General features: G+C 40.0%; 1 protein-coding gene across 2 annotated transcripts in view; it reads right to left on the bottom strand.

Moving 5' to 3' along the window:
- LOC308340083 (UPF0538 protein C2orf76 homolog) overlaps window positions 1–22,815 on the bottom strand; it is a 54,783-nt gene that overhangs the window by 1,826 nt on the left and 30,142 nt on the right. Inside the window, exons 1-4 of one of the 2 annotated variants that reach the window (XM_080799251.1) lie at window positions 19,903–20,028; window positions 14,570–14,620; window positions 10,770–10,807; window positions 6,621–6,702 (exon numbers count right to left, since the gene is read on the bottom strand). In XM_080799251.1, the coding sequence (XP_080655377.1) occupies window positions 6,621–6,702; window positions 10,770–10,807; window positions 14,570–14,620; window positions 19,903–19,915 (184 nt within the window). In that variant the 5' untranslated portion in view covers window positions 19,916–20,028. Of the gene's footprint in view, window positions 1–6,620; window positions 6,703–10,769; window positions 10,808–14,569; window positions 14,621–19,902; window positions 20,029–22,815 lie in introns of those variants that run through there. The other variant, XM_080799250.1, reaches the window with a different exon arrangement.

The following is a 22,815-nucleotide window of genomic DNA, read 5'->3' as shown; positions in this document are numbered from 1 at the left end:
TAAAGAATGGCTAAGAGACTCCACACTTGGAATGAGTAAAATGTTGAAAGGGGGGCTTCAGGAAACTCAATATTCAGAGAGAAGATATCTTAAGATCTATTCCTTTATATATAAAAAGCTCCTGGGTTTCCTTTTTTGAAAGGAAGCAAGCCCAAAGGTAGACCTCTATCATTTGCAAGTGATTCTAATCATCCTCCAAATGGAGAATGAGCTAAAAGCACCCTGTTCTTCAGAATCACAATGCAGGTTTTTATCCACGATGTGCTATTTACATACAGAGCTTTACATAGTGCTTTGCCCACGCAGCACTTTGCTCAATACACACTAACTGTAATTACAATTTTCACTTACTGCTGTTGACATTTATCTGTACCCCTTTTGAGAAACGAACACATCGTATAGTTCCTCCGTATGGTAATAAAAGGTTCAGCATAAGCTGAAGGAAAGAAACGACTGACAAAGCATTTTTGCTTTGCCACACAGGTTTTCTTGGGTCTAATTAACTTATAGATCAATTCGTTACTTCTCAAGTATTTTTATACGCCATCTCTCATACATGCTCAAAATGAGATCCCTTAAGAGAAAGATTTTCAGATGAATACTTCTTTCAAAAACAACAAGCCAAGACTGACAAATGGGTTCCAGTCCCAATACTTTGTGAGGGCTGATAAAATTGACACCCTTCAAAAACTGGAAAATAGCACACAAGTTCAACATGGGTTACTCTAAACATTCAAAAGTCAGACACAAAATATATTTGAAACTCGAGTAATGTGGTCCTCAAAGAAACCAAACAGAACGCTTTTTAAAATCTGCAAAATTCTGTTGAAAATGATTTCCTGTATTTATGCCACGCATTTACTTGTCGATTGGAGTGAAAACAAATTACAGAAGATTTTCCAGAACCTTGGCATCCTCAACCTTTCGACCATTATCCCTTAAATTCTTGCTGCCCCAATTCTATTTAAAATGGCTCCAGAAGAACCCTGAGGACGTCTACTGCGTGCCAGTCCCCTAGGGCACCTGATTTTAAATTAAATGTGCTGCAGGCGCAGTGCACTCAGGTGCAGAGTGCCTCAGCGTGTGAATCCGAAATGAATGTAAAATCTAAAATCCAATAAATACACTGCCGGTTCATCCCTTTGTCTTACTAGCAAGTGAACTCAAGTGAGAACCCTCCAAATATGGTGCACCATTTTAATACTGACTTCCAAGTTTAATGCAATGAACACAAGCCAGGACCTTCAAACTCTGAAAATGAAATTAATAATTTTTTTTGAGATCTTATTTGAGAGAGAGAGAGAGCACGAGTCGGGGCCAGAGGCAGAGGAAGAGGGAGAGAGAGAAGCAGACTCCCCACTGAGCAGGGAGCCCCCATGTGGGGCTCGATCCCAGGACCCTGAGATCGTGACCCGAGCCGAAGGCAGATGCTTAACTAATTGAGCCACCCAGGCGCCCCTGAAATTAACAATTTTATAATGTGTCCAAACAGGTCAGCCACATATATACACCCCTTTAACAGGAAAATAATAGTGACTTTAAATAAAAGAATGTAAGAAAAACCAATTTTAAATGTCAAAGCTCAAGAAAAATTCAAGGCAATATACTTAAGCTCCTAACTAATTTATTTCAAAAAACTCCGTGAGGATTTTTGCACAGTTTCGAAGTCCCTAGCCTATTCTAGGTGGCACCAAAGTAGTATATGGCACAGCAACTGTTGTCTGAGAAGAGAGACAGAGACATGTGCATGGACTCTATGGTACAGATAATTAATGATCAGGCAAGCTGTAATGTGATAATAAGTACAGATTACTAGGGGGAAAAAAATACAGGAAGACTGAGGTCTGGTTTCCACAGCAACCTGAGACCAAAAGGACAAAGTTTCACCTTCTCACCTGGTCCAAGAGTATATCCTATCTTTCTAAGGTTCCTAAAATCTGAATTTATGAATCATTAAAACTGTGCTCACAGCTGAGTTATATTTCTAAGTTTGCACCAAAGTTATCTCCAGCCAAGAGTTCCCAAACACAGTGCTTTATTTCGTATTTGCTTCAAGCATCTGTTTTTTAGATCAGCTGGCAGAGAGGACTTCAAGCTACAATCCGAAGAGAATGAAAAGTAAAATAAATCTGACCTTTGATGGACTGGACACAGGCCTGTGATTCCCACGGTGGTAAGGGGAGGAGGGTAAAAAGGGAAGAACAATCCATATCCCTGTTCTGGAATCCCAAATTCCCTGGGCCCCCCACATACTTTCCTGAGCACAAGACTACCACGGCTTTGATGTTTAAGGTAAAGAACAGCCCCCATAAGATGCCATTAAGGGAGGAGAGCATGTATGCCCTAAGATATTACTACTCAAAAGAGAACGGGAAAAGCACCTGGAACATTCAGGAAACACAAATCAAACACGATCCTGATAAAGAAGGGAGAGCCCAAGAATCCTGCAATATTAGCTGTACATCTGAGAGAATCAAAAGGTGCTGAGCACAAAGTCAGGGTTCTGGTTGTGGGCAGACAGCATGAGTTGACACATAAAATGAAAACCGACCACAGGGGAGCTTTGGACTGATTACAGGATCTGGTTTGACACAAACTCTTCTCTCAGATAAGCACTTAGGGTTTGGTCCACTATATCTTGTTTTAAAATAGTTCCAGTAAAACACAACGGGACTGCAAAGAGTTACCCTCCACCATTTTTTGCCTAAGGAAAGAGGATTCAAAAGATAATAGTAGTAGAATGTAGCTGAAGGAAAGACATAAAAACAGCACCCCAAAATTACTGACATGCAAATTTACCACTTAGGGGAACGAGTCCATAAAACTACAATCATTAATGACAAGATAAAAACCTTTGCATTTACAAATAATAATTGTAAGTAAAGCTTTCTTCTTTCTTCCAAAAAAAAAAAAAAAAAAACCACATCTTTTCCCTTAGATCTTATAGCTCAGAGTCCACAAGCGAACGTGTGCCCTGACGTCGGGCGCAGAATATACAATTGGGATCCACAAGGCAGTTAAAAGGCCAGGGCAGGAACTGGAGAATTTCTCTGTGAGAGAAGAGATCTTCACACAAATTTGTTCCCCTAATTTCCCTCCCCTCACAGTCCTTCTCTTCCTTTCATGAATTCTGCAGAAAAGTCATGATACATTTGTTACATTGGCGTTGTTCCCATGGCAACTGGCTGTGATGGCAGAGTGACAGCTCTAAGCAAGGTCAAGTGGGAAAAAGGGAGCATGAGGACCTGGGATTCTTCTCTTCAACCACTTAAAAACCTAACCAGACAAGGCACCGAGGGAGGGGAAATTCCCCCAGAAAAATCACACACTGCAGGTGTCATTTTTACAACTCTACTCCCACTCCTAATTTCTTGTGGCTCTCCAGGGAGCACAGCTTCCTTCCCCATGTGGAAGTGAAGCTTCTCCAGGGCACAGCATGGTGGCTCCAGGTGACACGGAGAGGAAGCCACTCCAGCCGGGCCAAGAGTCGCCCCAGACCAGGGCTGTGGGCTTGCCAGGGCCTGGGGCGGGAGGTGGGTGTGCAGTGTGAGGTTCTGGGATCACCCTGAAACCAGTGGGGAACTCGGACAAGAATGTGATGCTCATCAAAGACCCATGGCCTTACAACAAGAATGACAGAAAGATGGATTTGATTCTTACCTTTACAGATCGTTCATTACACAAGTCTGAAAGTCACGACAGTTAAGCCAACAACACACAGTATTTTAATAAACCCACAACATTTGCCAGCTGCCTTCTCTAAAATGGTTTCCAAATACGTATTTCTGAGGGTCTCCTCATGCATCCTTCCAGATGTTTTCATAAGCTTTTTTCACTCAACTCTTAACACGCTGAAACAGGTTTAATGGTTTCTGTTTTGTTTCACAGAAATCAAAACAGAAGTTCAACAACACTAAATGGCTTATGAACAGTCACAAAGTAAGTAAAATACACAGTCCTCATTCAAACCAATTTTCTCCAACTGTAGTAGGAGTATATTCTTTAAAAAAACTGGTTCCTTAATTTAGAGTACATGGGAACTATAGAAAATCTTTAAATTACAAGAACAATTAGATAATACCAAGAAAGAAAAAAGAAATCAATTGCTTGCAGTGCCACCAGCCAGAGAAACACTTCTATTCATTACATGATCTTTTCTTCATATACACATATAGATGCATAAATATATACATTTATGAACAATAATGGTATCACATACTATATTCTATTTCCATGCAATAAAGAAAGCTCTACATCAGTGATTCACCAATTGGGAAGGTGAGAGACCCCTGTCACCCCTTTGAAGGCACATCTCAATCTTGGGGGAGTCACGGAGCTTGAGGAAGTGTACTCCTGTTGGCCTGGTAACAGATGCAACAGGAAGTTAAGAGTGAGGAAGTCTTACTGGCCAAATTGACCGACAGGAAGTTAGAGGTAGTATACATTCCTGACAGTAAACCCAGAGGGTATCCACTTCCCAACACTCTCTTGGATACTACCACTTTTCTTTACATCTGTTAGTCTTCAAATGACTGCTTGTCCAAGGTCACCCAGCCAAGAAGTAGCAGAATCAGGCTGAAAACCCACGCACTCTGGCTCTGGTCTCTAATTCTTAACCACTAGCCTAGTACACTATATAAAATAGCATCTACCTTCATAGTGCATTTCTCTCCGGACTCATAAGGCTAAACTATTTTTCATAGGTTAGCCATTTCTTTTATCAGTAGAATTTTTTTTACCCTTTTCCAAGCTAATTATAAGAGCTTTTTATAAATTCAGGCTAATAACTTTTTGTCATATATGAAGTATTTTTTTCATTGTTTAGTGCTTCTCCTTTAACTCTATTTACAGAATTAAATCTATCATTTCTCCCTGCTTTATGGCTCTGCCTTCAAGGTCACGCTTGAAGAGCTCTTCTCCCCAAGATTATGAAACTACTAAGCTACATTTTATTTAAAAAAGATTTTTCTTACACTATGACATATAATCAATCAACAATTTATTTTGGAATAAAGGTCAAGATAGGATTTAAATTTTATTTTCCCGAATGCTTTGGCAATGGGCCTAACATCATTTTCTGGCTAATTCATTCTTACCCTACTTATTTGAGAGGTCACAACTTTATAATATGGTGAGATCTTACTTTCTTTAGTTTCTTTCCGATCTTTTCCATGGAGGTTTTAATCCCTCCATCAATACCAAACCAGTCTGTTATAATAATTACAGCTTTATGTTTTAACAGCAAGTGGGGCTAGCTTCTAGGTGCCCCATGCCTCAGTAACACAGGTGCCATTTGCCATAACAACAGAACAGCATGTGAAGAAATAAATGGCAAAATAAAAACTGTGTTTTCAAATAAGAGCAATAGTTACCTTACAAATGTATGCTATGAAAAGACACTAAATGTAGCCAATAGTATAGACAAACAAGGAAAGTAAGCCTAAGATTTTGTAACATGTTATTTAGGATACTATTTAAATTAGAAGACCTGGGGCACTTGGGTGGCTCACTTGGGTGGCTCACTCGGTTAAGCAGCTGCCTTGGGCTGGGGTCATGATCCCAGGGCCCTGGGACTGAGTCCACATTGGGCTCCCCGCTCAGCAGGGAGCCTGCTTCTTCCTCTCCCTCTGCCTGCTGCTCCCCCTACTAATGCGTGCATGCTCTCTGTCAAATAAATAAATAAAATCTTTAAAAATAAATAAATAAGACCTGTCAGGAACTCACTTTAGGCACGTGTGTCACTCAAAACTGGATTCCTGACATATGTCACTAAAATAACTCAATAGAACACCTGTCAAAAAAAAACAAGACAAAACAACAACAAAAAAAAATAGTCAGGCTTCCTAACATGGACCTCACTTGGAGTGCTCCTTACACTTACACAAAGTAAGTGTGATTCGTGCTGTTTCCTTGGAGTCACGGACCACAGAGGTACGACAAAGGCATAGCACCTTCAACAGTCCCACCTCTCTGAAAAGCCTCACTCCCAGCCGCCAGAGAATCTCCAGATGCACATACACAGAATTAGAGTGACATCTAATGGTCACAAAACACGTCACATGGCATTTCTTTAAAATAGAACTACCTGCACATTCTAGGCTGAAAAGCTAACTCAGGCTCCCTTTCAAGCGTACACCGAGGCTCCTGTTTGAAATCCCACAACGGGGCGGCCTCGGGCGGTTGGGAGGACTATTAGAAACCACGCTACACCTTCTGCAAACAACATCTCAGTTCATTATTCCCCATTAGTTCTACCAGGTCCATTTCTTTCAAACCATCCATTCAAATGATGCTGGTAAGAGTAAGTAGGTTATTAAGTGAGTAATAGCCTGTCAATCACTTAAAACAACCCTCCGCAGGATTCTGAGCAGACCTGCAGGAAAGAACTATTTGCATTCTGCACATTCGGAGAGCAGCTATCTCCTGCCCTCAGTCAAATGATCTGAATGTACATCATTCTTGTCCTCCTCCTCTGAATAATTATCAGGGAGTGTAAAGGGCACCCAGGGTAGCATTTACTTTGCAGCGACTTATGCAAACACAATCAGCCGGGTATCAGGCATCGGTGGGGCGGCCGGGACGTGAGTGCCCCTCCAGCAGCGTGCAGCGCACTTTCTCACCGATTCCCGCAGCTCGCAGCGTGCAGTCTTCTTCCAGCATGAGCGTGTCGTCGTCTTCCAGGCTCAACACAAGCTCGTTGGTCTGGGAAGAAAGAAAACCTGCATCTTATCAGTACTCGTATGTGCTTCGTATTTGGTTAAGACGTTTCAAAGACACAGAATTCTTATCCTGTGTGACAGCAATAGCCAAAGTCACACACGCTTCCCATCATCATTGGGACAGAAGCAAAAGGATGTGAGCGCTGACCACGGGCGCACGCTCCGTAAGTGCTGGGGGTCAGTGCCCTAGCACGGAGCTTTGGGGCCAGGTCTGGATGGAAATTTGGGTTTCACTGATATCCCACTGTGTGTTCTCAACAAACCACACAGAGTCTCCAAGACTCAGTTTCCTCCTCCATTAAAAAAAAAAAAAAAAGCAAGGGGGCATGTAGGTGGCTCAGTCGGTTAAGCATCCAACTCTTGATTTTGGCTCAGGTCATGATCCCAGGGCTGTGTGATGGAGCCGCATGGCAGGCTCTGTGCTAGGCGTGGAGCCTGCTTAAGATTCTTTCTCTCCCTGTCCCTGTCACCCTCCTGACACCCTGCTCCATCAATCTCTCGCTCTAAAAAAAGGGGGAAGGTATGAATCTTCTCTTTTGCCCTGTGGTGAGGATGAAATGAGATGAACGACGGAAAACCGTAACAGAGTGTCAGTCACACAGCAAGGCCTCTCCATGTCAGCTGCTGCTGTGCTGTGCCTGTTGCCCTCATCGTCATCGTCGTTGTCTCTTACTCACAATATTCCAGGAGTCAGAGAGGTTAAGACACAGACCTAGACAGGGCACCTGGGTGGCTGAGTTGGTTAAACGTCTGCCTTCAACTCAGGTCATGATCCCAGGGTCCTGGGATCCAGCCCATGGCGGGCTCCCTGCTCAGCCGGGAGTCTGCTTCTCCCTCTACTACTCCCTCCTCCCTCCACCCCCACTCATGCTCTAAGTGCATGATAAATAAATAAATAAATAAATGACACTTTATAAAGAAAGGAAGGAAGGGAGGGAGGGAGGGAGGGAGGAAGGGGATAGAGAAAGAAAGAAAGAAAGCCAGCCAGCCAGCCAGCCCACAGTACACAGAACTGAGGCCCCTGAGCTCTGACCAGCCTGACTTCGGAGAGAAGGAAGTTTACCTGGATGGCTGAAAGCCCATTTATCTAAAACCTTTGCCTACCTAGTAAACACTTGATCTCATGTCATATTAACTTAATCCCGTGTCTGTGACTGTAACCTTCCTCTATGAGGTTTGGGGTGGGAGTGGATGAGTTGGCCCTCCAGTGAAATTTACAAATCCAGTTAAACACTGTAAGTATAGGAAAAGATTCGGAGTGGTTATCTGCCCCTAAAAAGCACACAGAGGTGACCACTAGTTGGACACACAGTACCACCTGTCAACAGAATGCAGCTGCTTAGCAACATCGTCTATTTCTAGAATATGGCTAAGAAGGAAAAGAAAGGCCACTCCAGCAGCTAAAATAGAAGGCCCAGAAGGCATGCTCCGCAGTCTCCAACTTCACCCACTAGAGAGCGCAGGGGCTTGACCTCTAGAGCACACAGATTAAAGGTGGGGGAGAACGTTATTTAAAAAAATCATTTTAGGGGCTCCTGGGCGGCTCAATTGGTTGAGCATCTGCCTTCGGGTCAGGTCATGATTCCAGAGTCCTGAGATTGAGTCCCATACCAGGGTCCCTGCTCAGCAGGGAGCCTGCTTCTCCCTCTCCCTCTGCCTGCTGCTCCTCCTGCTTGTACGCTCTCTGGCAAATTAATAAATAAAATCTTTCAAAAAAATCATTTTGGAATAGGTAGCACATACTCATGATACAAAATTCTCCAAGCACATAGGGAAGAGTGAAAAGTATGTCTCCTCACAAGCCCTATCAACCAGGTGGTCTAGGTCTCTCCCAGAGAAGTTAGGCTAATTCTGGCGAATCCTTCCAGTGACTGTCTCTGTACACATTCATGTAGTCAGAAATGTGCAGGCAAACTTTCAAACACATAGCAGCCTATTGTATGCTATACTCTAACTCCTGACTTTTTCCTCTTAAAATATAGCTTAAAATCTCATAAAATCAGTACATGAGCTGCCTCAGTTTACCAAGGCTGTGGGCTGTTCCACTGAAGGGATATACACACACACACACACACACACACACACACACACACACTCCGTCCCCATGGATGGACATTCAGGTTGTTTCCATTTCTTGCTACCATAAAAAACCCAGCAACAAACATGCTCATAACCTGTGTCATTCTGCCTATGTACGAGTTTTCTATGTAAGTTCTAGAAGCAGAATCCTTAGGTCAGAGAGCACGTGCAACTGTATTCTGGCAGATGTCACTAAACAATGCTCCCGAGTAGTTGTGTACCACTTTACAGGAACGCTACTGATCCCTGAGAGTACCTGTTTCCCACAGTGTCGCTGACACCGTGTCTTATCAAAACCATCTGATCCCTGCCAACCTAACAGATGGAGATTAAATGTGGTCTTAATCTGCATTTATTTTGAGTCAAGTTATAAATATTTTGTTTTTTAATGGACTTGAAGGATCATTTTTTAAGTGGAATTATAAAATAGCATCATATACTAAGAAAATTAAGTCTTTTCTGTAATGTAAGTTAGAAAATTTCCCCCATTTTCATTCATTCCTCTATTTTCCTTAGTGCTTTTTTTTCTGGTAAAAGTTGCTGAGTGGGTTGAATCAATAAGTAAAATTATCAATTTTTTACAGTTTCTGGGTTTTCTACCATACTTAGGAAGACTTTCACTCTAAGATTACTTTTAAAATTCTACCTTCTCTTCAAATGTTTTTGTCAATTTCATTTTTTTAAAAGCTTTTAATTATGGAGAATTTAAAACATACAGAATAGCACAATGAACCCTCCACCCGCCCATCATCTGGCTTGAACAAATGATCTACTCGTGTTCAATCAGTTTCATCTCCGTCCTCAACTGTGGGCTTCATTTTCACATTTACGTCATTAATCCATGGGTATTTATTTTGGCATAAAGAAAAGAATGTGGATTCAGCTCACTGTTTTCTGGATGTCTCACAATTGTCCCACTAATACTTACTGAATCCTCATGTTTTCTCCATAGCTTTAAAATGGTATATTTATTATACACTAAATTCTGATATATATCTGGGTCAATTTTTGGAGTTTTAATTCTGTGCCATTGACCTAAGAGTTCATATAGCAGCACCACATGTTTTATTTACTAGAGTTTAATGATATGGCTAATATAAGTCAGGGCTAGTCACTCTCCTTTCTCTTCCTTTTCCTAACTATTCTTATTTATTTTTTGCGTATTAGTGTTATAATCAGCTTCTTTCATTTATATATATGGGGTGGCATTAAATTCATAAACTAAGAAAAAATGGACATCCTCATGCTGGTGCATCTTTCCATCCAAATATCCTAAGCATTTCCATTTAAGTCTTATGTTGGCTCCCTTTTGGCACATCTACTGTCTTGTGAAATTGAGATAGAATTTCACATAAATAAAATGCACAGATCCTAAGGGGAGTTCAGTTCAATGAGTCTGGACAACTGAATGACCCTCACTAGCATTTCGACGACTCCCCGCTGAGCAGGGAGCCCAAAGCGGGGCTCGATCCCAGGACCCTGAGATCATGACCTGAGCCAAAGACAGATGCTTAACCAACTGAGCCACCCAGGTACCCCAAGTAGTATTTATTTTTGAATTCACCTAATTTCCTTGTCTTTCCTAGCCTTAGATACCCACCATAAACTCAATTAGCTTTCAAATAACTGTATACCAGAGATTACAAAGAAAATGCCATGAGGGTATGGCTGTCGCCTGTGAATTAGTAACTTCAAAAAACATATTTTTGCCTATATATTTTTACAGTAAATATTCGCTTAATATAGAAATGCATATTTTAAAAAAAATTAACACTTTTTTAAAGTATCTACCACTAATAGGGGCTTGGTGGGTTTTTTCCCCCTAATGGCTGTAGAAAGGGTACTCACAAAATAAAAAATGCTAAAAAATAATGGGAAATATTTTAGAAGTATGTGTGTTCATTCATTTAATCAGAGACAGCCAACAGTGATTATTCTCTATGTGCCAGATACTGTACATATGAAACGTACCTTTGCTTTATGTGCCTGATGAACAATCTTTAATTTATCTGAAAGAAAAAAAAGAAGTTTTTTAAAAGATTATTTTAAAACTTCATTTGAATAATCTGAAATGGGAGGTCACAGTAAGAAACTTAAGTCCTTGCCTTATGATCTGTTCACTTAAAAATCTAGTGTACAGTAAATTTAAAAATTACTTTTATATATCATCACCTTAAAGGTCACTGCTGTATAAAGATATCTGAAAGCCTTGGTCTTTGACACACAAAACTGGGTGCCATAACCTGCAATGAACTTGGCACATCTTCCCTTAGAATAGAAGACAGGTGGATATTACTCGATCCTATTTTTTGGAGTCGCAGAAGGCTATAATTAGCAAATAATGTAAAACATGTCAGACGTTAACATGAGCAGTTCAAAAAGCCTAGTGATCTCTCAGAATACATGCAGTGACAGGAGGTCAAACGACCATCCTGACAAGTTGTTACCACGGTCTGAGCTCAGGCTCACTGGTAATGTGAGCACGGCAGTTAAAGCCCAAAGAGTATCAGTATTTGCCTCCTGGTTTTCACACGCTGCACAGACTCACACCACCTAATCTGCTTTATTCCATCCTCCTTCACTCCTTAATCTGTTTATCTTGATGTCAGGCTACGCTGTGCTTTTCCAATAAGTCATTTCTCTACACTGGGTGCAGTCTGACTCTGCAACAGTGAGCTCTTAATTATAGCAGGGGCTCAGCACTCAAAGGGTTCCAAGTCAGAAAGTTTCCAATTCTTCACTCAGTTTTGTTTAACTATTAATTAACATATTATGATATGTATTATTATATCTGGATAAACTCCTAACCTTAAATTAATGTTCCTTTCTATCAATCAGGCCGTTCGATTCAATGAAGAATTCCAACAGATTTTACTATTTTACTATTTTAGAAATGAAAGGATCTACTTTAAAAATGAGCCTTGAGGGGCACCTGGGTGGCTCAGTGGGTTAAAGCCTCTGCCTTCGGCTCAGGTCACGATCCCAGGATCCTGGGATCGAGCCCCGCATCGGGCTCTCTGCCCGGCAGAGGGCCTGCTTCCTTTCCTCTCTCTCTGTCTGCCTCTCTGCCTACTTGTGATCTCTGTCTGTCAAATAAATAAATAAAATCTTTTAAAAAAAAATAAAATAAAAATGGGCCTTGATTTAACTCTGTTCTAATACTACAAAAGAATAGGGTAGCTATTGAGTTAAGAACTGGCACTCTGAATTACCCGTTATTTTAAACACAAGGTCAGCCTAATTCTAGGACTGCAACTATGTACTCTTAAGAACTAAAAATAAACCTAATTTGGGTGAAAAAATGCATCCTGGGGGTGTAAATATACCACAATTGCTAAAAATAAGCTCAGAATGTACACAAGAAAATAAACAAATTGGCTTTGGATTATCTATTATTCTGAGTTACTTATTATCTTTTTCTCATTACAGATAGATATTGGTTTATTACAACAGACAAGTTAAAAAAGCCAATAACAGTTTTTTAAGTAAAAGGATCCTGCTTAAAGTCTGTTACAACTAACAAGCAAAACTGGTTTGACCTTACCAAATATCAGTCATGTTCTACATATTTTGCTAATGAGCCTTTATTAGAAATATCCTTGCTCTGATGGGTCCTGCAAACCCACGATAAGAAGGCTATATATATATATATATTTAGCAGCAGAAGAAATGATTTGAACAGAAATTTTCAGATTTTTCCCTCCAACGGTAACCAGCAAGACTTGGTAAGAAGGTCAGGGAAACAACAAGCTAGCAAAAAATATTGTACTAATAATGTCCTTTTCCTTGTTGAATAATCTCTTTCACAGGAGTGTAACCTCTTAAAAATAAAAAGAATAGGGGTGCCTGGGTGGCACAGTCGGTTAAGTGTCTGCCTTTGGCTCAGGTCATGATTCCAGGGTCTTGGGATTGAGTCCCACACTGGGCTCCCTGCTCAGCAGGGAGCCTGCTTCTCCCTCTGCCTGCTGTTCTCCCTGCTTGTGCTTTGTCTCTCTCTGTCTTTCTCAAATGAATAAATGAAATCGTTAAAAATAAATAAATAATAAAAAGAATATATTTGTGGGGCATTTAACGTGTTCACACAGGCGTGGTTTAGTCTCGCCGGCCTTATGAAACAAACAGGATCAGCAGCCCACACTGCACAGCCACCAATATTTACTGCACACACGCACAGTGTCTAGGTGATAAGGATTTAAAAATAAGACCACATCCAATGTGCTTTAGAACACAGTCTGGTCGGGATAAATCCATCACAGATGTAGATGCCAGTTAAACGGGAGGAAGGGCCCTAAGAAATCTCAGACTCTCTGTGGCCTGGCCAGAGAGCCAGCCCTTAGTCCAAGGGCACGGAGACCTCAACTAGCAAAGCTGAAATCTGATGCCGCAGACTTTCCACTCTGCAGCACCCAGTGTATCCTGTTCCCACAGAGCAGATAGCAATACCGGAGATGAGGACAGGTGAGAAACTAACATCTGGCCTTCCTTTTTGAACACAAAGCGGCAGATTTTTCCAGAGCCAAACCTAGACTGAGTCACTGAAAGTCTATCAAAACCCCAGTGGTTCTCCAATTTCTCATCTCCCAGATAAATGTGTTCATTTCTCTTGCCAATTCACCTGAATAGTATACAAATCCTAGGACAAAACAGTGTTAATTAGGTGGGGAAAATGTAAGAGGTACACTATCTACCACTGTGATGATTAACAGTCAGATATTCTAATGCGTTCAGTACCTAAAACTTATCTTCCAAAATGACTTACAGGGAACACAAGTTAGAATGTGTATGCATACACACGCACGTGCACGTGCACACACACACACCGTGATGAAAAGGAAATGGCATCTGTAGGTTGATTCAAGTTCAAGGTTTTATTGCAAGTCATTATACTCTGAAAGCCACGCAAGCCAAAATTGAGAAGATTCGTATTTACTTAATCATGCTTTTTATTCCTTTCTCTTATTCAATATTTAGTATGTAAATTCTTTAAGCCCAATAAATCAAAGTACTTTCCACTCAGTGCCTTCAGCTTCTGCTTGACTACTCCTTATGACCTCACAATTAGTCTCTGGATATTAAAATGCATACACACGGTGAAGATTGTGATTTCAAAGTATTTTAGGTCATAAGTTGCTCTACCAAATGGGAACAGAATTAAAAGCCACTCCAAAAAATGATCTAAGGTAATAAAAAATTTATACTTCAAAAAATGTCTGTACCAATTAACAGAAATATTTATTAGTTGCGTCATAATTTTCAAGTGAGGTCTCAAACTCAAAGTTTGGTGAGTGTCACTAAGTTGAAGGTTAATAACTGTACCAACTATAAAATCAAGTAATGGAACCCAACTTCCTGCCTCATTACTGCATTGTTTAATCTACCACTGCAACATACAAAATTACTAAATACTATGCTCAAGTTACTGGCATTTAAAATGTTTAATCTCTTCTTTTAATTCCTAGTCTGAAATCATTTTTCTTTCCTGGTTACCTGACAAAGAAATTCATTTTAGACATCACTTCCCAAACATGTTATTTGTTCCTCACAAACAGTCCACTTTTGTACACTATTACAATTTACTTCAATGATACACCAGGATTCCTCTATTTTTTTTTTATTTTTATTTTTTCCTCTATTTCTAAGAAAATTTCCATATTGGTTTTTATTTACGGATAATAAATTCATTTTTGAAAACCAAATTCAAACTGCCATCAACACAAAACTAACAAAGTAATACTAATATACATTTTTAAAGAATAAGTAAAATTAGTTACCATATTTATAATTTCTGAATGGTGGAGGCAGGCTGGTCCTTAAAGGAATGTCTGTAAGAGAAATATTATTTTTATTATATTCAAATAGACACTTGTAGGACATGCATAGTCTTTTACTACATTCTCCTAGATCTCCAGACTAAGCTACTTTGAGAAATTTGATAGAACACAAAATGAAGCTAACATGCCATCAAAATCCAAAGGTCATCGAAAACAATGGGACCACGAAGGAAATGCTGAGCTGTTATTAGCTGAACTAAGAATTCAGTAACACTATTAAATGAATTGTCATTTTATTAAATATAATAGCATCTATGTACATTCGAAATACACAGCATTCATGTGTGAGATATTATTTTCTATATAGCTGATATTCATTTAGCATATGAACCTGAGAACTCGTTCAGGCCAGTAGTGGAAATCAATGATCTAGATGAGTGTTATTACTCTTAGCAAAACTCACCCAACCTACAATATAACTAACTAACTTAGCAAAGAAAACAAAACAAAAACAAATTAAATATTGTTTTTGAAACAGAATTTCAAATGTCTGAGAGGGCATGTACATCAGAAGGCAATTTGATATGTATCAAAATTACGTGTGTGTGTGTGTGTGTGTGTGTGTGTGTGTGTAATATGACATACAAACAAAGGTGCTAACTGTAGCACTGTTTACCGTAGCAAATGCTCAGAAAAATCCAAATGTCCTCCAGTGGGCGGACTTATTAAATAAATAATATGCCTCAAAAATGAAACATATTTTTCAACTGGAAAAAAAAAGAGGCAGTAGAAGTGCTCTACTAATATCTTCAAGATATGTTAAAGGTAAAGGGAAGCATAAGGCAGACCATTATTTTTAAAGCCAGCCACCTTTCAAGTAAACCGGGGAAAAAGAAAGAATGTATGCTTGCATTTGCTTATATATTCGTGAGGTGGGGGAGAGCACGGTGCACTGGTGGGAGAACACAAGAGGGACAGAGAGTCCGGATCCACCGGCCAGACACTTGGACTCTGGCTTAGGCTTGCCAGAGCGCAGAAGCTTCATTTTCTCCTTTTTGTGTCTCACTTATGAATTCTGGGCCGAAGAAGTGTTAATAAAACACCAGAAAGGGGAATTAGACCTGTTAATTTATTAGCACTTATAGTTCCCAAACAAGACAACGCAGCCCTGCAAAGGCGTGAGGTAAGGCGCGGAGGGCCTGGAGAAACTGCTCACCGTCAGAGGCGCCTACATTTGAAGAAATCAAATCACTGTCTTCCGTTCAGTCTGGATTTCTGAGAGAAGAGACAGTGACAGGCAAATGAGGGCGCCTTCTCTTTTCCTCTAGGTGTCCGCTCAAGAGCCACACCATGGAGAGGCCCTCCCTCCCAGCCCTGCTAAGGGCAGAGGGCGTGGGGGAAGGGGTTCTCCCCTCCAATAGTTTCCTTCATAACATTCCTTACAACTATAGTTCAGTCTGTTCAGTGAAGTTGGTCTCCCTGCTCTCCTAATTCATAAATTCCTTGAGATTAAGACTCTAGGCCCTAGCTCCTGAAACTGAAGACAGTGTCCAGCCCATCAGAGGTTAACAGAGAACTGGTTCTGGGAGGGCAGGGACCATAGTCGATTTTCCTCATTGTGTTACCAGTAACCAAAAGAGTGCGGGGCCCGTGTCAGGTGCTCAAAAATATTCATGAATGAATAAATAAATAGAACTTAAGCCTTCCATTTGGCAGTTAAGAACGAGCTCCCGGTGGGCCCAGGGTGGCTGAGCTAAGGGCTAGAATCCAATCCCCCCACTCTGCCTCAAGGAGAAAGGGTTCTTTTCTGCAGTGGCAAAAAGAGACCAGCCATTCAACCCATTATGGTGAGTGGTAAGAGCTTTGGTGTACAAACATATAAAAAGGCCCAAGGAGGAAAAGAAAAAGAACAAACACCTTCCTTACGAGAGAGGCGGTTTCTCATTCTGCACTACAACAAATTAAGCTGTGGGTTCCCATGTGGATGTGCCATTTCACCCAGAAGCGGAACGGCTGGGTTTTAAGTAGGGGTTGGTTTACCCTTTTAAGAAAACTGCCAAGTCACCTCCTAAAGGGGTTCCTCTTTACATTGCTACTAGCAGCCCATCAGAGTTCTAGTCCTTCCATATCCTAGCCAACACTGGGTTTTGATTAATAAACCCTTTTCACTCCAGCCATTTCAGCGGGAGTGTTGTGTTCCCATCCTGACTTAGACTTGCACTTCTCTAGACTAACGATGGTGAGTACCATGTATCTTCTTTGCTCTCAAGTGTCTGTTCAGACCCTACTGTCTACTTTTTAATGGGGTTATGTCCTACCTATGGAGTTGGAAGAGTTTTGGTTTTTTCCCTAGGCACAAGTCCTTTGTTGGATGTTTTACAAATATTTTCTCCAAGTCCACAGCTTGTCTTTTCATTTTCCAGCTCAGTATTGGATAGAAGTGATCATGAGCCTGCTTCCTAATCTTAGGAGGAAAGCACTCGGTCTTCCACCATTAAGTATGATGTTGGAGGTCCATTTTTCATAGATATCCTTAGTCAGGTAGAGTACGTTCCCTTCTATTTCTACTTTGCTGAGAGTTTCTAACAGGAATGGATGCTGGATTTTGTCCTTATCTACTGAAATAGTTATCTGGTTTTCCTTCCTTCATTTATTTATATAATGAATTACATTGATTGCTCTTTTTTTGTTTGTTTTTCCACTGACTTTTTTATTCAAGATTTTATCTGACAGAGAGTAGAAGCAGGCAGAGCAGCAGACAGAGAAGGAGGCTCCCCACTGAGCAGAGAGCCGGACATGGGGCTCGATCCCAGGACTCTGGGATTGTTGACATGCACTGAAGATAGACGCTTAATCGACTGATCTACCCAGGCACCCCCGGTGATTTCTGATAGTAAACCATTCTTGCATTCCTAAGATAAACTCCATAGAGTCGTGTTATTCTTCTTTAAATATTGTTGGATTTGATTTGCTAAAATTTGGTTATGAATTTTTTTAAAAGATTTATTTATTTTATTTGATAGACACAGGGAAAGAGGGAACACAAGCAGGGGGAGCAGGAGAGGGAGACTCCCCACTGAGCAGGAGGCCAGATGCAGGACTCAATCCCAGGATACTGGGATCATGACTCCAGCCAAAGGCAGATGCCTAAAGACTGAGCCACCCAGGCGCCCTTTGGTTATGAATTTTTATCTCTTTGTGTGAAAGATGTTGGTAGCTGTTTTTTTCTTCTAATTACATTCTCTGATTTTGATATCAGGCTAAGGATGGCCTCAGAAAATCAGGTGATAAATATTTCCATCCTCTTGAGTTTTATGGAAGAGTCTCTGTAGAACTGGGATTATTTTTTCCTCAAATGTATGGTAGAATTTATCAGTGACTGGACTGGGACTGGAGTTTTATGTGTGGAAATGTGTTTTAACTACTGTTTATTTTAAAATATATAATTATTCAGGTTGTATGTCTGTTAGTTGGCTTTGGTAGTCTGGGTCCTTTTTTTTTTTTTTTTAAGATTTTATTTATTTATTTGACAGAGAGAGACACAGAGAGAGAGGGAACACAACCAGGAGGACTAGGAGAGGGAAAGCAGGCTTCCCGCTGAGCAGGGAGCCTGATGCGGGGTTCAATCCCAGGACGCTGGGATCATGACCTGAGCCAAAGGCAGATGCTTAATGACTGAGCCACCCAGGCACCCTGGTAGTCTGGGTCTTTTCAAGGAACTTGTCCACTGTCCTGGGATAACAGATTTATGGCATAAAGTTGTTTAATGTATTCCTTTGTTATTCATTTAGTGTCTATAAAGATTCTGTAGTAATGTAACAACTCTCAGTGCTGATACTGATAATTTGCGTCTTCTCCCTTTTGTTTTTTTCCAATCAGGCCAGCTAGAGCTTAATCAGTTTCATGGATTTCAAAGAATCAGCTTTGACTGATTTTTATTTTTCTCTGTGGTTTTCTACATTCTACTATAATCTTTATGATTTCTTTTATTCTGCTTACTTTGGATTTAATTTACTTTTCATTTTCTACCTTCTTAACACAAAAGCTGAAATCAGTAATTTGAGACCTCTTCTCTTTTTTAATTAGACATTTCTAATCCTATAACTATTCCTCTCAGTACTGTTTTACCTGCTTTCCACAAATTTTGAAAAGTTGTATATTCATTTCTATTCAGTTCATAATACTCTGCTTTTTGATCTCTGCTTTTAGACACAGGTTTTTAGAAGTATGCTATTTGGTTTCCAAATATTTCAGAATTTTCCAGAAATTCTTCTGTCACTGATTTCTAATCTAACTCCACTGTGGTCAGAAAACATGATTGTAGGACTTTAATCCTTTTCCATTTGTCATGACTTGTATTATGGCTTGGAATATATTCTCTTGGCAAATGTTCTGTGTGTACTTGAGAGGAACGGGTATTCTGTTGTTTGTGGAGTGTTCTATAAATGTCACTTTGGTCAAGTTAGTCTAATAGTGTTCAAGTTTTTTGTATTCTTACTATCTACATGTTCCAACAATTATTAAGGGAGCGATGCTGAAATCTCCCAGTGACTGGAGATTCATCTATTTTTCTTTGCAGTTCTATTAGTTTTGACCTCTTATTTTTGAAGTTCTGTTGTGTCAGGTGCATAAGCATTTAGAATCATGTCATCTTGATTAATTGATGCCTTACCATTGTAAAATGATAGTCTTTATGCCTAGTAATATACTTTACTCTGGAATCGACTTTATCTGATATTACTAGAGCCACTCCAGCTTTCTTTTGATTGGTATTAGCATGGTGTAATTTTTTCATCCTTTTACCTTTAACTGATTTTTATCTTTATATTTAAAGTGTATTTCTTATAGGCAACATATAATTTAGGACTTCCTGTTATATATCTGTCTTTTAATTAAGCTGTTCAGACCATTTACATTTAATGTGATTATTAATATGCTTGGATTTAAATCTACCACTTTGCTATTTGGATTTTCTTTTGTTCTGTCCATGTGTTATTATTTCCTCTTCTATACCTTCTTTTGGATTAACCTATCTGACAATTTTTCATTATTCCATTTTAACCTTTTCGGTGGCATATTATCTGTAACTCTTAGGTGATGTGTGTATGTGTGCACACGCCATTGCTTCAAAGTCTGTAGTAATACATCTTTAATTACACTGTAACACTTTATAGTGAAAGAATCCTGTGCTTCTATTTCTCCCCCCCAAGCCTTTGGGCTGGTTTGTGTATTTCCATATTTCCCACAACACATTGTTACTGTTTTTCTTTACATGATGAAATCTATTTGAAGAAAAATTATAAAATAAGAAAAAAAAAAGCTTTCATATTTACCCATGTTTACCATTTCCTGTACTCTTCATTTCTTTGTGTGCCTCCAAATTTCTATCTGGTATCATTTCCCTTCTGCTGGAAGAAGGTCCTTTAGCATTTCCTATTGTTCAGGTCTCCTGGTGATGGCTTCTCAGTTTTCGCATGTCTGAAAGTCTTTCTTATGCCTCCATTTCTGAAAGACCAGAAGAGAATCCTAGACTGGCTTTCTTTCACTATTTTAAAGATGTCGCTCCACTGTCCTCTGACATGGATTGATTCTCATGAGAAGTCTGATGTCCTTCATCCTTGTTCCTCCTTATGTAATGTGGTTTTCTCCCCCAGCTCCTTTTAAGACTTTCTCGTTATCACCAGCTATACACAATTTGATTATAGATGCCTTGGTGTAGCTTTCTTCATGTTTCTTTTGCTTAGGGATTTGTTGAACTGCTCAAATATGTGGGTCTATAGTTTTCATCACATTCGTAAAATTTTCAAGCACCATTTCTTCAAATATGTCTTCTGTCCCCTGTTCCAGCTCCCATCCTCATGGCCTCCAATTACATGTATATTTGGCTAGTGGAAGGTGCCCTGCCCCTCTCTACTGCTCTATTTATCTTTCTTTCAGTCTTTTGTCTATGCTTTTAGATGGCTTTTGTTGCTTTGTTTTCAAGTTCACCAATCTTTTCCTCTGCCCCATCTGATCTACACGTTCGTTAATCCTACTCAGTGCGTAGCCATCTCAAATTCGTATTTTTCATCTCTAGCTCTTTTGGGTTTTTTTTTTTTTTTTCATAGCCTCCATCTTTAACATGTTCAATGGTCCCTCTACCTTCTTGAACATTTGCAATGTAGTTATAACTTTCAATTGTCCTTGTCTACTCATTCTGTCATCTGCAACATTTCTGGGCTAGCATCAACTGATTGATTTCTCTCTTAATTATGATTCATATTTTCCTGCTTCTTTGCATGCCTGGTAAGTTCTGATTTGATGCAGGTCATTGTGACTCTTATCTTGCTTGAGGGCTGGATATTTGTGTATTTCTATAAACATCCTGAGCTTTGTTAAATTACTTAGAAACTGTTAGATCCTTTTGAGTCTTGCTTTTGAGCATTGTTAAATGACAGCAGGGTGGAATTTACTCTAAATTCTGCCTCACAATTTCAGCAATACCCTTCTAGATACCCTGCCTGATAACCTGTAAATTACAAGGTCTTCCACTCTGGCTGGGGGGTGGGGGTGGGGGGGTCAACTATTCCCAGGCCTATATGAGCTCTGAGCATTTTGCCTTCTGCTCCCTTCAGGTTGTTCTTTACCTGGCCTCACACACTTGTGCTGACTGTATTCAACTAAAGATACACACTCTCCGAATCTTCAAAGATGCTCTGCAAATGTTCAGAGTGTTCTCTCTGTACAGCCCCCTCCATGCCAGTTCTCTGTCCTATGAACTCTCCAGGCTCCACTCCCGACTGCCAGCTCTGACTCCTGAACTCATGACACTAATAACCAAGTTCTACCTGCACTCCCCTTGCCCTGCTCTGTGGCCTAAAGACGCTCTTCAGGTGGTAAGGTGGCACAATCACAGGAACCACCTTGTTTCTCCTACCCCAGGAACCACTGTCTCATGCTCCCTCATGTCCAATATCTGAAAACCACTGCTTCATAAATTTTGCATAATTTTTTCAGTTGTTTCAGATGGAAGAGTAAGTTTCGACCCTGTTGTTCATGTTGGCTGAAAGGAAAAGTCTGTGGCAAATCCATGACATTCTGGAAAATATTTCCCACTTTGCACAGAGTTTTCCTTTCATTTTATCTTTCCCCAACTTTGAACTTAACTTTGAGACCTAATGAACTTTTACAGAATATTTTGGGGTTACAGGATGAATTCTGCAAAAAATCAATTTAATATTTCATTATTGCAAAGTTCACAAGAAGGTAACTACTAGCTTAACTCATTCAGTTTGGTCACCATAAAAGGCATCTATAGAAAAATTAATTAGCAAAATAAGGCAACTTAATAAATATATTGCTGGCAGTTAGGATGCCACCAAAAAAGTCTGAAATGTGGGGCACCTGGGTGGCTCAGTGGGTTAAAGCCTCTGCCTTCGGCTCAGGTCATGATCCTGGGTCCTGGGACCGAGCCCCAAATTGGGCTCTCTGCGCATTGGGGAGCCTGCTTCCTTCTCTCTCTCTGCCTGCCTCTCTGCCTACTTGTGATCTCTCTCTGTCAAATAAATAAACAAAATCTTTTTAAAAAGTCTGAAATGTTATAACACACATTTCAATGTAAAAATCAATAAAGCTTTGAAAATTATTAAAATATTGATGGGCAATAAAGCAATTCTTTACCTCATAGTAAAGCCTCTAAAAATAGAAGGGAAACAATTTGTAACTTATTTTTAGATCTATATCTACATTTGAAGACTTTTAGGAAAGCATGAACACCTACAGGAAAAAAAGAAATTGACTAATTTAATGACAAATGTGTACAAGCAAGAATACCAAATACCCACCATTAATCAGAACAATGTGCCAACATTATAATCTAATAAGGGGCCCTGTGTGATATTAGAGTAAGATTCCAAGGTTAAGCTCTATCAAGATCTTTCACTTTAATTACAACATAATCTAAACATAAAAAGTGTGGAGAATAAGGGCATCTGGGGCACTCAGTCAGTTAGGAGTCCGACTCTTGGTTTCAGCTCAGGTTGTGATTTCAGGATCGTGGGATCAAGCCCCATGTCAGGCTCCACACTGGGCACGTGCAGAGCCTGCTTCGGATTCTCTCTCCCTCTCCTTCTGACCCCAGCTCCCCTGCTTGCTCTCTCTCACTAAAAAAGTAAATCTTAAAAAAAAAAAAAAAAGTGCGGAGAATAGAACAGAATTCATTTAACCCACCAACCACATTTAATATATGGTCATGACTGCTTCAGATC

The sequence above is a fragment of the Martes martes genome, assembly GCF_963455335.1.
Source record: "Martes martes genome assembly, chromosome: 3".
Taxonomy (NCBI): Eukaryota; Metazoa; Chordata; class Mammalia; order Carnivora; family Mustelidae; genus Martes; species Martes martes.
This window is presented reverse-complemented; position numbering and strand designations above follow the sequence as displayed.